The sequence below is a fragment of the Callionymus lyra genome, chromosome 9, assembly GCF_982586985.1.
Source record: "Callionymus lyra chromosome 9, fCalLyr1.hap1.1, whole genome shotgun sequence".
In the NCBI taxonomy this organism is placed as follows: domain Eukaryota; kingdom Metazoa; phylum Chordata; class Actinopteri; order Syngnathiformes; family Callionymidae; genus Callionymus; species Callionymus lyra.
In genome coordinates, this window is record NC_141826.1 from 27,041,529 (window position 1) to 27,060,358 (window position 18,830).

Below are 18,830 nucleotides of genomic sequence, written 5' to 3' on the forward strand. Positions count from 1 at the left end.
ATCATCAAACACAGATGTTTCTTGAAGGAGTCAGTAGATCATCAAACACAGATGTTTCTTGAAGGAGTCAGTAGATCATCAAACACAGATGTTTCTTGAAGGAGTCAGTAGATCATCAAACACAGATGTTTCTTGAAGGAGTCAGTAGATCATCAAACACAGATGTTTCTTGAAGGAGTCAGTAGATCATCAAACACAGATGTTTCTTGAAGGAGTCAGTAGATCATCAAACACAGATGTTTCTTGAAGGAGTCAGTAGATCATCAAACACAGATGTTTCTTGAAGGAGTCAGTAGATCATCAAACACAGATGTTTCTTGAAGGAGTCAGTAGATCATCAAACACAGATGTTTCTTGAAGGAGTCAGTAGATCATCAAACACAGATGTTTCTTGAAGGAGTCAGTAGATCATCAAACACAGATGTTTCTTGAAGGAGTCAGTAGATCATCAAACACAAATGTTTCTTGAAGGAGTCAGTAGATCATCAAACACAGATGTTTCTTGAAGGAGTCAGTAGATCATCAAACACAGATGTTTCTTGAAGGAGTCAGTAGATCATCAAACACAGAGATGATTCTTGAAGGTGTCAGTAGATCATCAAACACAGATGTTTCTTGAAGGAGTCAGTAGATCATCAAAAACAGATGTTTCTTGAAGGAGTCAGTAGATCATCAAACACAGATGTTTCTTGAAGGAGTCAGTAGATCATCAAACACAGATGTTTCTTGAAGGAGTCAGTAGATCATCAAACACAGATGTTTCTTGAAGGAGTCAGTAGATCATCAAACACAGATGTTTCTTGAAGGAGTCAGTAGATCATCAAACACAGATGTTTCTTGAAGGAGTCAGTAGATCATCAAACACAGATGTTTCTTGAAGGAGTCAGTAGATCATCAAACACAGATGTTTCTTGAAGGAGTCAGTAGATCATCAAACACAGATGTTTCTTGAAGGAGTCAGTAGATCATCAAACACAGATGTTTCTTAAAGGAGTCAGTAGATCATCAAACTCAGACGTTTCTTGAAGGAGTCAGTAGATCATCAAACACAGACGTTTCTTGAAGGAGTCAGTAGATCATCAAACACAGATGTTTCTTGAAGGAGTCAGTAGATCATCAAACACAGATGTTTCTTGAAGGAGTCAGTAGATCATCAAACACAGATGTTTCTTGAAGGAGTCAGTAGATCATCAAACACAGATGTTTCTTGAAGGAGTCAGTAGATCATCAAACACAGATGTTTCTTGAAGGAGTCAGTAGATCATCAAACACAGATGTTTCTTGAAGGAGTCAGTAGATCAAAAATACCACCTTTTAGAAATGACTACATTTTTGTTGGCGACAAAATTGTTTAGTTTGTGTTTAAAATACACAGAAATCAACTTTCAGATCAAATTGTCTCAGAAAAAAAAGGTTTCGGAAACAAAAATGAACATAAATTATAGTAGATGTATATTGATTATTTGACTCTAGTGTCTCCGACATGAACAATTTCCACTCAGTCACACATCTTCTTTCAGTCACATTCATCTTTATTTTTCTCTTCAAAAACATTTGTTCAGTTTTCATTCCGTCACCGAAAAGAGCGTCGATCACACGTTCAATCCTCCTCCTCGTCCTCCACCAGGACCACCCTGTGTCTCGTGACCCCCATGATGTACTTGATCCAGCGGTAGTACAGCGACACTCGGGTGTAGACGCCGTACTTCCCTTCTCGAGCACATTCTTCTCCCCAGCTCACGATCCCGGTGAGGAACCAGGTGTTGTGGACGCTGTTGGTGTGCGGACCCCCGCTGTCCCCCTGGCAGGCGTCCCTCTCCTGGTTGTAGTATCCGGCGCAGAACATGAAGCGGGTCACTCTGGAGCTGCTGCTGCGCTTGCACTCCGCCCGGTCCGTGAACGGGACCTCCACCTTCTGCAGGTTTCTGGAGGTGAAGCCCAGGAAGCGAGTGCGACCCCAGCCGCTGACGGTGGCGGGGGACGCCACCCTGACCAGCCTCTCCACGAAGGCCTTGGGACCCAGACAAATGGGCCTCACGGTGGCGGAGAAGACGATGGGAGCGGCGAGATAAAGCAGGGCGATGTCGTGGTTGTGCGAGCTGACGCTGGTGTTGTACAGCGGGTGGATGTATTTCTGCATCACCTCGTGATCCTGCTGCGTCTCTTCTCGGGTGAGGACGTCGTGCTCGCCTGCGAGAAGATCGCTGGATTGTTTTACATTTCATGAGGCAAACGTTGCTCATGATACATGAACAGGAAGGTAACCAGCCTCGGTAGATTCAGCTAATGGATAGTAGCACCTAGTTTAAGGTTAACCTTCTGAGATCAGAGTTTCAAGTAAGGCTGGATCAGATCACTGATGGAAGGTCTGACCATGAATAGATCTGAAAGTAAGAACCAGAATTTAAAAATGATCCTGAAAGAAACTGGCAGCCAGTGAAGAGTTTGAAGGAGAAATGTGAGTTCTTCTACTAGAGCAGCCAGTGAAGAGTTTGAAGGAGAAATGTGAGTTCTTCTACTAGAGCAGCCAGTGAAGAGTTTGAAGGAGAAATGTGAGTTCTTCTACTAGAGCAGCCAGTGAAGAGTTTGAAGGAGAAATGTGAGTTCTTCTACTAGAGCAGCCAGTGAAGAGTTTGAAGGAGAAATGTGAGTTCTTCTACTAGAGCAGCCAGTGAAGAGTTTGAAGGAGAAATGTGAGTTCTTCTACTAGAGCGGCTCAGAATTCTGGCTGCAGAGTTTAGTATGAACTGCAGGCGAAACACATCCTTCTGGTTTAGACATGAAAATAAACTGTTACAATAGTGTCAACGACACAAACGCATGGATTATAAGATCCAGATCATTGTCATTGTCCTCCTCATTTACCCAAAGAGTTCCTAAGTAAGGCAACTGGACTGAGTATTAGGAAGATGTTTCATCTGTGATCCGAGTCTTCAGTTTCTTTTGGATTAGAGGTGAGAATTCTTCCAAGAACTCTACTCGGTCCAGAGGTCTCACTTTGGAGCTCTTTGGATAACCATAACTTGGATGAACCTTCACAGACTTCTAATATACCGAGCTAGCTTTCTGAGAGTCAAGGTGAGTCACTTTTCTCCCTCCTGCCGTCTTGCTGACCAGCACCTAGGTAACACCTTTGGTCTCTTAACAGGGACTAATGTATCAAAGACAACCATCTAACTGGACCATCTTCTGAAACCATTCTTTGCAGGAGATAGAAGGAGATAGAGGTCCATCACATCCGCCTCAGGCTAAATGTTGCCTTTTTTAAACGTTTTTTTTCACAGTTGTATTAAGAGCCTGTAGCAATAACTAGTTTTTCAAAATGATAACCTGTGGACAGGAATCACTCCTCGTGGATCTGGTTTCGATATAATCCCAGATCCTGTTGTCCAAGGTGCTGAGGATCTGAGAGTTGAAAACCTTCATGAAACCGTTTCTTACCCACTCGGACCAGGAAAGAATGGACCTCCTCGAGGCAGTGAGCAGCAGTGATGACCCATTGCTCGCCGAGGATCGTCGCTCCACAGAACAACCTCCCGCCGGGATGTTCCACCAGCGCCGCCTGTCGAGTCGGAGCGAGTCAGTGACCGGAGTCGCACCTGGACGAACCATCGCACACCTGCCACGGGATTTCTCCAGGAGTTACAACTTCTCCACCGACGATACGTCTGAAGGGTTTCACGGGCGACTCCTCAGTCGGTCCTTTGCCGACACCTTTCACCCAAGTGGACAGTTTCCTGAGGAACGTATCCCTGGTCGACTCATTCGTGGGTGAAGAAGGAGTCGCCGTGAAGTTGTGCGACTGTGTTTGGTTTCCCTCGAAGTGCAGAGACCTGGACCGGCCTGGACTGACCTCCACCAGGGCCGTCCGTCCACACGGGAAGTCTCCTAGGGATGGAAGGTTATCTCACATGTGGGACGAGTCCTGGCTGGGCTGCTACCTTCGGGCTCACAGGTGACCCCGTCCTTGTTCAGTGTGTATCCTCTCGCACACGAACACTTGGCCCCGAATGTTGCCATCGGCTCACAGAAGTGTGTGCAGTCGCCATTGTTGACGTCGCATCTTTTCGTCACAACTGTAGGGAAAATATTTTTCTTGTGAATCTTAATGACAGCATTAGAGCGACAATAGTTGAGTTGTTTCTGGCGCCCCCTCTGTCAGAGAAGTGTAACTGCAATACCATAAACTATGATGCGCCGTTGCCAAATACTGCATTTGTTCACAAACAAGATAAAGACTCTTGTTGAAACAACAAACAGTAGGAGTTTTTTTCCTGAATGAGTCATTAGTCAGTTGCAATCTAGCAGATTTGACCAGTAGGTGGCAGTAGAAGGTCCGTAATATACACAAGAAAAACAAAGACAACAATGAATATTGTTATAAAGGTTTGTTCATTTACAACATGTGGGTAAAACTTGTCAACAGACCAGGTTGCAGAAAAACAACTATATTAACCAAACTATCTGAAAGTATGATACGAAAATCAATGCTTTTTATTCTTTTGAGTGTAAATCGATCTCTGCCAAACATGTCCATTAGTTTGATTCATTTATCTTCCTTATCTTATCTTATCTTATCTTATCTTATCTTATCTCATCTTATCTTATCTCATCTTATCTTATACACTCACATCTTTACAAAGAACATTGTCAACATCAATGTACTTTGATTTAAAAACAACGATTCATGTAAAACGACAAGTGATCTACCAGGTGAAGAATCCTTCAAGATATTTGTGGATCCAAATAGTCATTTGGAAAAAAAAATCTTTTTCTTGTTGCAGATTTGCTGAAATTTTCATTGAAATCTTTGAATCTTCTTCTGACAAAAAGGATCTTTGGATTCTGACTCACTGATGTCACAGTTCCTGCCGATGAAGCCAGACTCGCAGGAACAAGTGTAGAATCCAACGTGGTCCGTGCAGGAACCTCCGTTCAGACACGGGCTGGACTTGCACTGGTCTCCATCTGGAATCCAAGAGTGAGATCGTGGACTATCCTGGAGACACCTAAGACCTCACCTGAGTACCGAGCCCAGAACTCCATCTGAAACACACGTTTTACTCCAGTGACGACAACACCAGGAGGTTCTTCTCACCGTCTGCTGGTCGTCCTCGAACACCTCCCGGGCCTCCTCCAGGTCACACACCTCCTCCACACACTCCCTCTCCAGGTCGCCCTCAGACACCTCCTCGAAGAAGCCCGAGTTGTAGCGCTTGTGTCTCTGGAGCAGAACGTTTGCTGCCGGGCCGGACAGGAACACGGATCCTGGACCAGGAACCGGAGATGAATCCACAGAAGCTTCAACAACACAAACAAAGTACCTGAGACTCCATGAGAGCAGCAGGAAACCAACACCAACTGGATCAGAACCGAACTCGCTTCCATCCTGACAGAACTGAGCGGTCGTCAGACATGACCTGGACTCAAAGTACAGATCATTTGTTTACACATCACAACACGTCACATGCTCGTCCAGAGAAGATTCAAACTCTGATGAGTCATCGTGTTACACATCCGGGAGTTTTGATTTGTGTGTAATATTTGCTGTGCAATAAAAAAACACATAAACACTTTTAAACGTCATGAATTTTATTATATATAAAGTTATTATATATAAAGTTTCCTCATTGTATTTAAATGTTGTACATCCAAAAAAGTTCACACTTATATGAAAAACAAAATGAATAAATACAATTCCATTATTGTGTATTCCAAACGTTTTATAATGACAATAAATAATATTGATAATTGAATCTTCAGAATGATGAGTTAAGTCATATTTTTTTTAGAAAATACAGATCAATATAAAAATGTTTTAAATATACAAAACATCGCAGGACGAATAAAATCAGATCCCACATCTGTGGCTGCACTTTGCTTTTATTCCACTAGATGTCAGCAGACGTCAGACTTGAATTTGATGCAACGGCATCAACATGATTTAATATGAGAATCAAACAAAATCAGGATCAAAATAATAATAATAATAATATTTTTTTTTTACTATGTTTGTTGCCATTGCGATCTTCACAATTATTATTATTATTATGTGACTCTATTGTACCATCAGTGTGTGTGTGTTGTTGTGATGTGTGACTCTATTGTACCATCAGTGTGTGTGTTGTTGTGATGTGTTACTCTATTGTATCATCAGTGTGTGTTGTTGTGATGTGTGACTCTATTGTATCATCAGTGTGTGTTGTTGTGATGTGTGACTCTATTGTATCATCACTGTGTGTGTGTGTTGTTGTGATGTGTGACCCTATTGTACCATCAGTGTGTGTGTGTTGTTGTGATGTGTTACTCTATTGTATCATCAGTGTGTGTGTGTTGTTGTGATGTGTGACTCTATTGTATCATCAGTGTGTGTGTGTTGTAGTGATGTGTGACTCTATTGTACCATCAGTGTGTGTGTGTTGTTGTGATGTGTGACTCTATTGTATCATCAGTGTGTGTGTGTTGTAGTGATGTGTGACTCTATTGTATCATCAGTGTGTGTGTGTTGTTGTGATGTGTGACTCTATTGTATCAGCAGTGTGTGTGTGTTGTTGTGATGTGTGACTCTATTGTATCATCAGTGTGTGTGTGTTGTTGTGATGTGTGACTCTATTGTATCATCAGTGTGTGTGTGTTGTTGTGATGTGTGACTCTATTGTATCATCAGTGTGTGTTTGTTGTTGTGATGTGTGACTCTATTGTATCATCAGTGTGTGTGTGTTGTTGTGATGTGTGACTCTATTGTATCATCACTGTGTGTGTGTGTTGTTGTGATGTGTGACTCTATTGTATTATCAGTGTGTGTGTGTTGTTGTGATGTGTAACTCTATTGTATCATCAGTGTGTGTGTTGTTGTGATGTGTGACTCTATTGTATCATCAGTGTGTGTGTGTTGTTGTGATGTGTGACTCTATTGTATCATCAGTGTGTGTGTTGTTGTGATGTGTGACTCTATTGTATCATCAGTGTGTGTTTGTACAAAACTCTCTTTTCATTGAAATATTGACATTAGAAAATGATCTTAAGCTCCGCCCACTGAAAAAACTTTTTCTTTTTTCTGGAGATGAAATCTTGTTGACCATAACCACACCCACTCTGCTGTGATTGGTTAAACATGTAGGTTTGTCACCGTGCGTCATCAATTTATTCTATTGTATCATCAGTGTGTGTGTGTTGTTGTGATGTGTGACTCTATTGTATCATCAGTGTGTGTGTTGTTGTGATGTGTGACTCTATTGTATCATCAGTGTGTGTGTGTTGTTGTGATGTGTGACTCTATTGTATCATCAGTGTGTATTTGTGTGTTGTTGTGACTCTATTGTATCATCAGTGTGTGTGTGTTGTTATGATGTGTGACTCTATTGTATCATCAGTGTGTGTTTGTTGTTGTGATGTGTGACTCTATTGTATCATCAGTGTGTGTGTGTTGTTGTGATGTGTGACTCTATTGTATCATCACTGTGTGTGTGTGTTGTTGTGATGTGTGACTCTATTGTATTATCAGTGTGTGTGTGTTGTTGTGGTGTGTAACTATATTGTATCATCAGTGTGTGTTTGTTGTTGTGATGTGTGACTCTATTGTATCATCAGTGTGTGTGTTGTTGTGATGTGTGACTCTATTGTATCATCAGTGTGTGTGTTGTTGTGATGTGTGACTCTATTGTATCATCAGTGTGTGTGTGTTGTTGTGATGTGTGACTCTATTGTATCATCAGTGTGTATTTGTGTGTTGTTGTGACTCTATTGTATCATCAGTGTGTGTGTGTTGTTATGATGTGTGACTCTATTGTATCATCAGTGTGTGTGTGTTGTTGTGATGTGTGACTCTATTGTATCATCAGTGTGTGTTTGTTGTTGTGATGTGTGACTCTATTGTATCATCAGTGTGTGTGTGTTGTTGTGATGTGTGACTCTATTGTATCATCACTGTGTGTGTGTGTTGTTGTGATGTGTGACTCTATTGTATTATCAGTGTGTGTGTGTTGTTGTGATGTGTAACTCTATTGTATCATCAGTGTGTGTGTTGTTGTGATGTGTGACTCTATTGTATCATCAGTGTGTGTTTGTTGTTGTGATGTGTGACTCTATTGTATCATCAGTGTGTGTGTGTTGTTGTGATGTGTGACTCTATTGTATCATCAGTGTGTGTGTTGTTGTGATGTGTGACTCTATTGTATCATCAGTGTGTGTGTGTTGTTGTGATGTGTGACTCTATTGTATCATCAGTGTGTATTTGTGTGTTGTTGTGACTCTATTGTATCATCAGTGTGTGTGTGTTGTTATGATGTGTGACTCTATTGTATCATCAGTGTGTGTTTGTTGTTGTGATGTGTGACTCTATTGTATCATCAGTGTGTGTGTGTTGTTGTGATGTGTGACTCTATTGTATCATCACTGTGTGTGTGTGTTGTTGTGATGTGTGACTCTATTGTATTATCAGTGTGTGTGTGTTGTTGTGGTGTGTAACTATATTGTATCATCAGTGTGTGTTTGTTGTTGTGATGTGTGACTCTATTGTATCATCAGTGTGTGTGTTGTTGTGATGTGTGACTCTATTGTATCATCAGTGTGTGTGTGTTGTTATGATGTGTGACTCTATTGTATCATCACTGTGTGTGTGTGTTGTTGTGATGTGTGACTCTATTGTATCATCAGTGTGTGTGTGTTGTGATGTGTGACTCTATTGTATCATCACTGTGTGTGTGTTGTTGTGATGTGTGACTCTATTGTATCATCAGTGTGTGTGTGTTGTTGTGATGTGTGACTCTATTGTATCATCAGTGTGTGTGTGTTGTTGTGATGTGTGACTCTATTGTATCATCAGTGTGTGTGTGTTGTTGTGATGTGTGACTCTATTGTATCATCACTGTGTGTGTGTGTTGTTGTGATGTGTGACTCTATTGTATCATCAGTGTGTGTGTGTTGTTGTGATGTGTGACTCTATTGTATCATCAGTGTGTGTTTGTTATGATGTGTGACTCTATTGTATCATCAGTGTGTGTGTTGTTGTGATGTGTGACTCTATTGTATCATCAGTGTGTGTGTGTTGTTGTGATGTGTGACTCTATTGTATCATCAGTGTGTGTGTGTTGTTGTGATGTGTGACTCTATTGTATCATCAGTGTGTGTGTGTTGTTGTGATGTGTGACTCTATTGTATCATCACTGTGTGTGTGTGTTGTTGTGATGTGTGACTCTATTGTATCATCAGTGTGTGTGTGTTGTTGTGATGTGTGACTCTATTGTATCATCAGTGTGTGTTTGTTGTTATGATGTGTGACTCTATTGTATCATCAGTGTGTGTGTTGTTGTGATGTGTGACTCTATTGTATCATCAGTGTGTGTGTTGTTGTGATGTGTGACTCTATTGTATCATCAGTGTGTGTTTGTTGTTGTGATGTGTGACTCTATTGTATCATCAGTGTGTGTGTGTTGTTGTGATGTGTGACTCTATTGTATCATCAGTGTGTGTGTTGTTGTGATGTGTGACTCTATTGTATCATCAGTGTGTGTTTGTACAAAACTCTCTTTTCATTGAAATATTGACATTAGAAAATGATCTTAAGCTCCGCCCACTGAAAAAACTTTTTCTTTTTTCTGGAGATGAAATCTTGTTGACCATAACCACACCCACTCTGCTGTGATTGGTTAAACATGTAGGTTTGTCACCGTGCGTCATCAATGGTCTTCACCTCCAAGGGACTCGTTGTATAAACAAAGTGTGATTACAGCTGCAGGAGGAGTGAAGCCATTATTACGTCATCATGGACTCTCGTAACCTCTCGTTCGTCCAGATTTCAGAGAAACTTTATAAAGTAATAAGTTTAAAACATGGTGAGAAGTTACTGCGTCTTGAAGAGAAAAACTTCAACATCTACTTCATTATTTGACTTTTAAATGAGATGTTCGGCGACTTTAACTTATTTAACAGGTTTTATTTTAATCCACGGGCCTAGAGTTTGCCTTGTTTTCTCCAGGTTATCATCTCACCTGTGAACCTGACATGGAGTTGCCGTGGAAACTGGATGTTTATTCATTTACTGCATGAGTTCTTCATCTTCTGACGGGACAACATCGATGGCTCGGTCCTTGACGACCTTCTCCGGCCTCATGCGTCACATCCTGACGATCGATGCCTGAGCGCCGAGGTCCTGGCGGAGGATCATGTGTAAGAATCTGGGCCGGGATGTGGTCCCGCTCCGGGTCGACGATCCAAACTATCCATGACAGCGACGTCCCAGCAGAGGGAGTTGTGAGTGCAGGAAGCCATCGACTGGAGACATTTATATTTCAGCGAATACTGGGTTGAATAATTCATACTTGAATAATTGACAGCGTCTGCTCAATAGAGGAGATGCTCAGTCATCAGGTCGCGGAGAAAGTGTCGACCTCAGCGCTTTATTTCAAACACCTCTGAGTCTCCGGCTTGTTGTCGTGCACGAGGTAACCTTTTATCTCCTATAGAAGCTCCGTCAGATGCATGCACTTTATCTAATGGCCGAGGACGCGGGTCACGGCGAGGATTAGCGAGTACGTTAGGAGTAGCTTCTTCTAATGGTGGCGGCGATCAGTGCTCGCCAACGCAGACGCCGGGATCTGGTCAAAGTGTCGTGAAACTACCGTATTCTCCAGACTATAAGTGTCTCCGGAGCACAAGTCACTCCAGCCGTGAAATGCATAATAAAGAAGTAAAAACATATATAAGTCGCACTGGAGTATAAGTCGCATTTTTGGGGGAAATTGATTTGATCAAATTCAAGAACAGACATGTGATCTTGAAAGACAAGTTAAATAAAACTAGAGGCAACAACAGAATAATGTTACGTTACATGAAGTGAGAACCTGGTATGTTAACATAACATATGAAGAGTTATTCAGAGAACTATAGCATCAATAACTAACTAGTTTACCAAACCATCCGTGTAACTCCAAATAACTCTTCATCCTCGTGTCACTTTTAAACAACTAACTAACTCCGGAGGTAGAAGATGCTTCCTCTTCTACGTGGAAATGATCAACACAGGCCTAGAGCGCCCTCTGGTGGTTTAGTGTGAGAATAACATGTGAAATGATATACCGCTAATAATGTGTTCATCATTTCACACATAAGTCGCTCCAGAGTATAATCTCACACCCGGACACACTATGAAAAAAACTGCGACTTATAGTCTGGAAAACACGGGAGCAGCGACTGCAACATGGATCCTCCAGGACTGGACCGTCGCCCATCTGTCTTGGGCTGCGACTCGCTGAGAAGGTGTCGGCTCCAGTCAGACTCTCCAGTGACGGCTGGAGATAATAACAACTCTGATACTGGCTCTGGGTTATTGATCGTTTCTCAACTTCACCTGAAGGCCCGAGACCTCCTGGAGTACCTGAGATAAACCTCGTCTCGTCCAAATTTAGTCTGTTAGACGAAGATCTGGGATCATTTTGTTCATTAGAGATGGGATCGTGTGTTGCTATGGGTTCAGATCCCTCTGTGTCTCCTGTATCTCACCTGTACAACTAATACTCACCTCTTCTCACCTTTTTCATCAGCACCTCTGGAGCTGCTGGATCCAGGAAGCAGAAGATGGTGAGTCTGGTTCTGCTCGAGGTTTCTGTCACCGTCGCTCACTAGGATTGTCTGAGACCTCTTTAGTGTCGTACATGTTGTGTTGTTTAAATAGAAAAGTGTCTCAAGATGTTTCTCTTATGGTTCGACACGTTTGATCAAATTGAAAATGAGAGGTTTTATCCGAGGCCGGAGAAAATGTTTTACTTTTGAAACAGTGTCATGCTTGAAGAAAAGTGTCCAAATAAAGTCAAATAAAGGTTATATTTATATATTTTGAATAACATAACATCATTTTGAGACTAATCTCTTGAATACATGTTGAATGTTTGCATCTAAGGCACCAACATCTTTTCGCTCTGGTAAATCCTGATCTGGTATCGTTGTGTCACGTTATATCGTTATATTGTTATATAGATATATTTTTATATCGTTGCTCTTCTTGATTGTTTATGTCTTTGTTCATTCGTGACATGTCACGTGGGTAAGAACGCACCTTGATTGTCTTGTATCTCTGGAGGTCAGAGAAGAAGCCACATCTGATGTAAGATTTGATTGAACGAAGGAGCCTCAGGGATGTTTGTCACGGAGCAACAGACCAACCCTGGGGATCTTAAAGGATTGAGAAATATATGTTCAACCAGAGTTTAAGATGATTCAAGAACGACATCTTCATGAGGTTCTCAAAGTGGAAGCTCGAGAAAAGACAACTGTGTCATCTGCATACAATTGAAAACTACATGAAACTGAATTGTGTATTTCTATTCCAACATTGATTATCTAGATCGTAAACAAGATTGGTTCCAAAACAGACCCTTGGGGAACGCCCCGGGCAACTGTCTTGGGAGATGAATGTCTGAGTGAAGGTTTTCTCGGGAAGATAATTGTCCTTCCTCGTCAGATGTTTGATGGACAAGTGAGGACAAGAGAAGCGTCTCAAAGTTATCGTTCATTAGTTGAAGACTAGGATTGATCGCATGTTCGGGGGAAGTATCATGATTTTTCTGTGTATTCAGATGAAGGAAGCAGTCTACGGTGCTGGATCCATCTTTAACTTTGGTTTAAATCACTCAGGTAATCAGAGAATATGTCAGAAGGAAGCAGGTGAAGTTTAGAAATACATCCATATGTTTAACGGTGTCTCGTTTTAACGCTAGCGTTCAGGAAGACGATCCGTGCAACTCAACCCGGCGTCTCTCAGATGTGAGCGGCTCGGGGAAGGCTCGGCTTCAAAGCCTCGTCCTGCTCCCTCGCGGGTGTGAATCGTTGACATTCACCAGATATTTGAGAAGTCTGGCTCTGTTGCTTAATAGAGACGTTTATCATTTGAGAGCCTCACACCCTTCCTCCCTTCAAACTCCTTCCCCGATCCGCCAAAACCCAAACCCTGACATTTCTGACACCTGGGCTGGAAATCAAAAAGAAATATCTAAATTTAAACCCCCAAAATTACACATTTTTCTCAGACAAAGTCATTTAAGTCAAACAAAGTTTTTGAAATATCGCGTTTGTATTTTTGGAAAACAAACATCTTTATTCGCTGTTAAAGCATCGACACTGTTTTAAAATTAACAATTAATTTTGCACTGAAAAAACAACAGCCTCCAATTTACTTCAATTCAACTTCATTGAAAACGTAAATCAGAGTTATCTGAACACACTTCATTGTTTAACAGTTTATAGAGAAGAGATTAGTTCCATCCAATCATGACCAGCAACAGTGGAAGAAAAACAAGCAGAAACCTCTAGCAGAACCAGACTCAGTGCGGCAAATAATATTACGGAAACATGTAAAGAGATATTTTTTGATTGAAATTCAGGAAAAATGATTTCTTGTTTCGTTTTTGGTCAAATGTTGCCTTCATACCTTAAGCACTAACATCTCATCGAAACATTTTACAACTTTGTCGGATAAAACCGAACAATTCCGATCCCTTGTCATTCAACAATCTTTATTCCTAGTTATTTTTTTCATAGTGTGTTTAATGAAGCATCGTTTTTAAAGTCACCACCAGGGAACATATTTGTTTGTGTCTGTGTTCGACTGTCGTGAAAACTGAAGCGTCTCCTGTCGTCACATAATCTTGTTGGGTCGTCTCTGTTCACCTGACACAACCCGGCCCCACTTCACCCACCTGAGTCCACACCTGAGTCCACACCTGAGTCCACACCTGAGTCCACACCTGAGTCCACACCTGAGTCCACACCAGAGTCCACACCAGAGTCCACACCTGAGTCCACACCTGAGTCCACACCTGAGTCCACACCTGAGTCCACACCAGAGTCCACACCTGAGTCCACACCTGAGTCCACACCTGAGTCCACACCTGAGTCCACACCTGAGTCCACACCTGAGTCTACACCAGAGTCCACACCAGGGTCCACACCTGAGTCCACACCTGAGTCCACACCTGAGTCCACACCTGAGTCCACACCAGAGTCCACACCTGAGTCCACACCTGAGTCCACACCTGAGTCCACACCTGAGTCCACACCTGAGTCCACACCAGAGTCCACACCTGAGTCCACACCTGAGTCCACACCTGAGTCCACACTTGAGTCCACACCTGAGTCTACACCTGAGTCCACACCTGAGTCCACACCTGAGTCCACACTTGAGTTCACACCTGAGTCTACACCTGAGTCCACACCTGAGTCCACACCTGAGTCCACACCTGAGTCCACACTTGAGTCCACACCTGAGTCCACACCGGAGTCCACACCTGAGTCCACACCTGAGGCCACACCTGAGTCCACACCTGAGTCCACACCTGAGTCCACACCTGAGTCCACACTTGAGTCCACACCTGAGTCCACACCTGAGTCCACACCTGAGTCCACACTTGAGTCCACACCTGAGTCCACACTTGAGTCCACACCTGAGTCCACACCTGAGTCCACACTTGAGTCCACACCTGAGTCCACACCTGAGTCCACAACTGAGTCCACACCTGAGTCCACACCTGAGTCCACACTTGAGTCCACACCTGAGTCCACACCTGAGTCCACACCTGAGTCCACAACTGAGTCCACACCTGAGTCCACAACTGAGTCCACAACTGAGTCCACACCTGAGTCCACAGAGCTTAACTTGTCCATATATGAAGGTGTGTGTGTGAATGGTTGTCTGTCTTTGTATTCCCTGCAACAGACTGGCATCCTGTCCAGGGTGTCCCCTGCCTATCACCCTATGATACTGGGATAGGCTCCAGTCACCCTGGTAAGGCATAAAGCAGTTGAGCAATGAATGAATGAATATTATTTATTACTATTATATTGTTGTTTGCTGGTCACTCTCTCCTGCACTTCATTCCGACCGTGACACTCGTGATCTTTAAACCTTCTCGCTCACGTTATAGAAATGAATGTAAGCTCCGTCTCTGACCCAGTGAGCCACTAATGTGACACGGTTTGGTGGTCACATGGTTCCCGTCTCCGTCGTCCAAAGATGGACGTGGAATAATGTCCGGAGCGTTCCAAACATCCAGGAAAACGTGTTGTTTGAATGTGACTCTGGCCGAGGCCGTGACTGGAGGTGAACACGTGTCATGGTAACATCTTCGCTCTCGTGTCGACTCCAGACGCTGCCGGCGCCGAGATGTTCAGTCACTGTGAAGGAAAAGTGGAGCATCGCTCCCTTCGGGTCGGAACCAGTCGCTTCGGCTGCAGAGTCCAGCAGAAGTGCTTCTGAAGCTCAGGGTCAGATGAATGTTTCATAAGAAGGATAATCGATGCGTGGAGGTCAAAGGTCGCGGCGATACGACGAGCGTACGATGGAGACACGAGCCGGATATAAAACACGATCTGTGCGGAGGATGAAGTCAATTATCTGCCGTGAGACGGACACGTCTCTGACCTTCACCTCCTTACGTTTCAAATCATCCGCTGACCCCCGTGACCTTGGAAACACCGGGTGGAGCGAGAGGCGTTTGATCAGATCCGTCACTTTAATGTTGACACACATGTTCGGCCTCGGCTCGCCGCTCTCGTCCTTGACGTTTATGATGCTATGATGCGCCAACGTTTGTCTTCGTGTTCACCGGCAGAAACATCCGTCACTGGTCATGTGTTCGTTTCTCACCTGAGGATCCACCTGCTGGTCAGATCTTTAGCGACAGCATCCATCAAACGGATCTTCATGAACTTCCTGCTTTAGGTTCTGGTGGTTTGACCTGGATTTGATCCAAATGTTCTTGTGTCTGAGTCGCTTCATCAGCTGCTGATCCAACTTACAGAGAAAGAAAACAATGGATTTTCTAAAACAAACCCATGATTGAATCACTCAAATAAATCACCTTCTCTGGTAGAATGACAACAAAATGTGACGTAATCGTGAAAAAGAAACAAAGAAGCAGAATAAAAATAAAGGAAGATCACGTTCAGCTCCTGCCAGGCATGAGTTCTAGTCCCGCTGAGGTTATTTTCTGCCCTCAAACCGATGGAACTTTGACCCCTGGACTCTGTTATGAACCAAATTATTCAACCATAGAATGATTTTACTAACTTGTTTAGATTGTTAAGTGTCTGAAAACACTAAAAAATATAAAATCATAGACTTACTATTACTTAATTTGGATCAGTTTTTGATGGATCAAAATTCTTCTTCATATGTTTATTTAAGTGCATTTTTAAATAATCTGTGTGAATAAACATATAATTATTCAGATGATTTGCCTTATTCAGGATTAGTTGCATATATTTGTGTGTTTCTCACTTTGTAATTTAAATCTGAATCATTTTTTTATAAATTATTTTCTATAATATCTTCACCTTTACTTCAGGTCTTGTGTTGCAGTAATGATAACATTTTACATTTTAAACGCATTTTATGTAAATAAACAAGTAATTCCTTTATATTTAGCCTTTTTTTTTTTTTACATTATTTCAACTTGTACTATATACATGTTTGCGGTTCTTTGTTTTAACTTTAATTTGAGTCACTTTTTTATCCGTTAATTCCACAACATCAGATATTTAAGTTAATAATAAAACACAAACTAGGAGCAACATTTAAAGCAAACAAAAGCTGTGTGTAAACACAAGTTTCAGACAGTGTGTGTTGTGTTGTCTAAAGGTCAGCAGGGACATGAAGGACACAGTGAGAATCTGACCCGCTGACCTTTACACTGACCTCGGCTCGTTCTAGAAGCTTCTTCATGTCGATCTAGAAGGTTCACCTCGTGTTTGTGTTAAAGTTCCATAAAAACTGAGACGTTTCTCTTTAATTCCTTCATTGAAAACGATGAAGTCACTGATGGTCGAGATGATCTCACGACGTCGTTTCTTCTTCTCCACACGTTTGCTCTTCAGCCTCATGACGTCATCAACTGTCGTTGGTTCTGGAAGAGAAGAGTCTCAGAGAAGAGTCTCACAGAAGAGTCTCAGAGAAGAGTCTCAGAGAAGAGTCTCACAGAAGAGTCTCAGAGAAGAGTCTCAGAGAAGAGTCTCACAGAAGAGTCTCACAGAAGAGTCTCAGAGAAGAGTCTCAGAGAAGAGTCTCAGAGAAGAGTCTCACAGAAGAGTCTCAGAGAAGAGTCTCAGAGAAGAGTCTCAGAGAAGAGTCTCACAGAAGAGTCTCAGAGAAGAGTCTCAGAGAAGAGTCTCAGAGAAGAGTCTCAGAGAAGAGTCTCAGAGAAGAGTCTCACAGAAGAGTCTCACAGAAGAGTCTCAGAGAAGAGTCTCACAGAAGAGTCTCACAGAAGAGTCTCAGAGAAGAGTCTCAGAGAAGAGTCTCAGAGAAGAGTCTCAGAGAAGAGTCTCAGAGAAGAGTCTCACAGAAGAGTCTCACAGAAGAGTCTCAGAGAAGAGTCTCACAGAAGAGTCTCACAGAAGAGTCTCAGAGAAGAGTCTCAGAGAAGAGTCTCAGAGAAGAGTCTCAGAGAAGAGTCTCAGAGAAGAGTCTCACAGAAGAGTCTCAGAGAAGAGTCTCAGAGAAGAGTCTCAGAGAAGAGTCTCAGAGAAGAGTCTCACAGAAGAGTCTCACAGAAGAGTCTCAGAGAAGAGTCTCACAGAAGAGTCTCACAGAAGAGTCTCAGAGAAGAGTCTCAGAGAAGAGTCTCACAGAAGAGTCTCACAGAAGAGTCTCACAGAAGAGTCTCAGAGAAGAGTCTCAGAGAAGAGTCTCAGAGAAGAGTCTCACAGAAGAGTCTCACAGAAGAGTCTCACAGAAGAGTCTCAGAGAAGAGTCTCAGAGAAGAGTCTCACAGAAGAGTCTCACAGAAGAGTCTCACAGAAGAGTCTCAGAGAAGAGTCTCACAGAAGAGTCTCACAGAAGAGTCTCACAGAAGAGTCTCAGAGAAGAGTCTCACAGAAGAGTCTCAGAGAAGAGTCTCAGAGAAGAGTCTCAGAGAAGAGTCTCACAGAAGAGTCTCACAGAAGAGTCTCACAGAAGAGTCTCAGAGAAGAGTCTCACAGAAGAGTCTCACAGAAGAGTCTCACAGAAGAGTCTCAGAGAAGAGTCTCACAGAAGAGTCTCAGAGAAGAGTCTCAGAGAAGAGTCTCAGAGAAGAGTCTCAGAGAAGAGTCTCACAGAAGAGTCTCAGAGAAGAGTCTCAGAGAAGAGTCTCAGAGAAGAGTCTCACAGAAGAGTCTCACAGAAGAGTCTCAGAGAAGAGTCTCACAGAAGAGTCTCACAGAAGAGTCTCACAGAAGAGTCTCAGAGAAGAGTCTCAGAGAAGAGTCTCAGAGAAGAGTCTCACAGAAGAGTCTCACAGAAGAGTCTCACAGAAGAGTCTCACAGAAGAGTCTCAGAGAAGAGTCTCACAGAAGAGTCTCACAGAAGAGTCTCACAGAAGAGTCTCAGAGAAGAGTCTCACAGAAGAGTCTCAGAGAAGAGTCTCAGAGAAGAGTCTCAGAGAAGAGTCTCAGAGAAGAGTCTCACAGAAGAGTCTCACAGAAGAGTCTCAGAGAAGAGTCTCAGAGAAGAGTCTCAGAGAAGAGTCTCAGAGAAGAGTCTCACAGAAGAGTCTCAGAGAAGAGTCTCAGAGAAGGGTCTCAGAGAAGAGTCTCAGAGAAGAGTCTCAGAGAAGAGTCTCAGAGAAGGGTCTCAGAGAAGAGTCTCAGAGAAGAGTCTCAGAGAAGAGTCTCACAGAAGAGTCTCAGAGAAGAGTCTTCAGAGAAGAGTCTCAGAGAAGAGTCTTCAGAGAAGAGTCTCAGAGAAGAGTCACACAGAAGAGTCTCAGAGAAGAGTCACACAGAAGAGTCTCAGAGAAGAGTCTCAGAGAAGAGTCACACAGAAGAGTCTCAGAGAAGAGTCACACAGAAGAGTCTCAGAG

At 42.8% G+C, this 18,830-nt stretch overlaps 1 protein-coding gene across 1 annotated transcript; it reads right to left on the bottom strand.

Annotated features, from left to right (window-relative positions):
• Positions 1 to 1,482: 1,482 nt before the first annotated feature.
• Positions 1,483 to 5,397, bottom strand: f9a (coagulation factor IXa). Its single transcript, XM_087798900.1, has 8 exons — positions 5,325 to 5,397; positions 5,099 to 5,268; positions 5,022 to 5,046; positions 4,855 to 4,968; positions 3,942 to 4,076; positions 3,620 to 3,888; positions 3,442 to 3,562; positions 1,483 to 2,190 (listed from the first exon to the last, which is right to left on the bottom strand). Exons 1-8 carry the CDS (start codon positions 5,386 to 5,388, stop codon positions 1,601 to 1,603), a joined length of 1,488 nt encoding a protein of 495 aa, XP_087655026.1. The 5' UTR covers positions 5,389 to 5,397; the 3' UTR covers positions 1,483 to 1,600.
• Between the last annotated feature and the right edge of the window lie 13,433 nt (positions 5,398 to 18,830).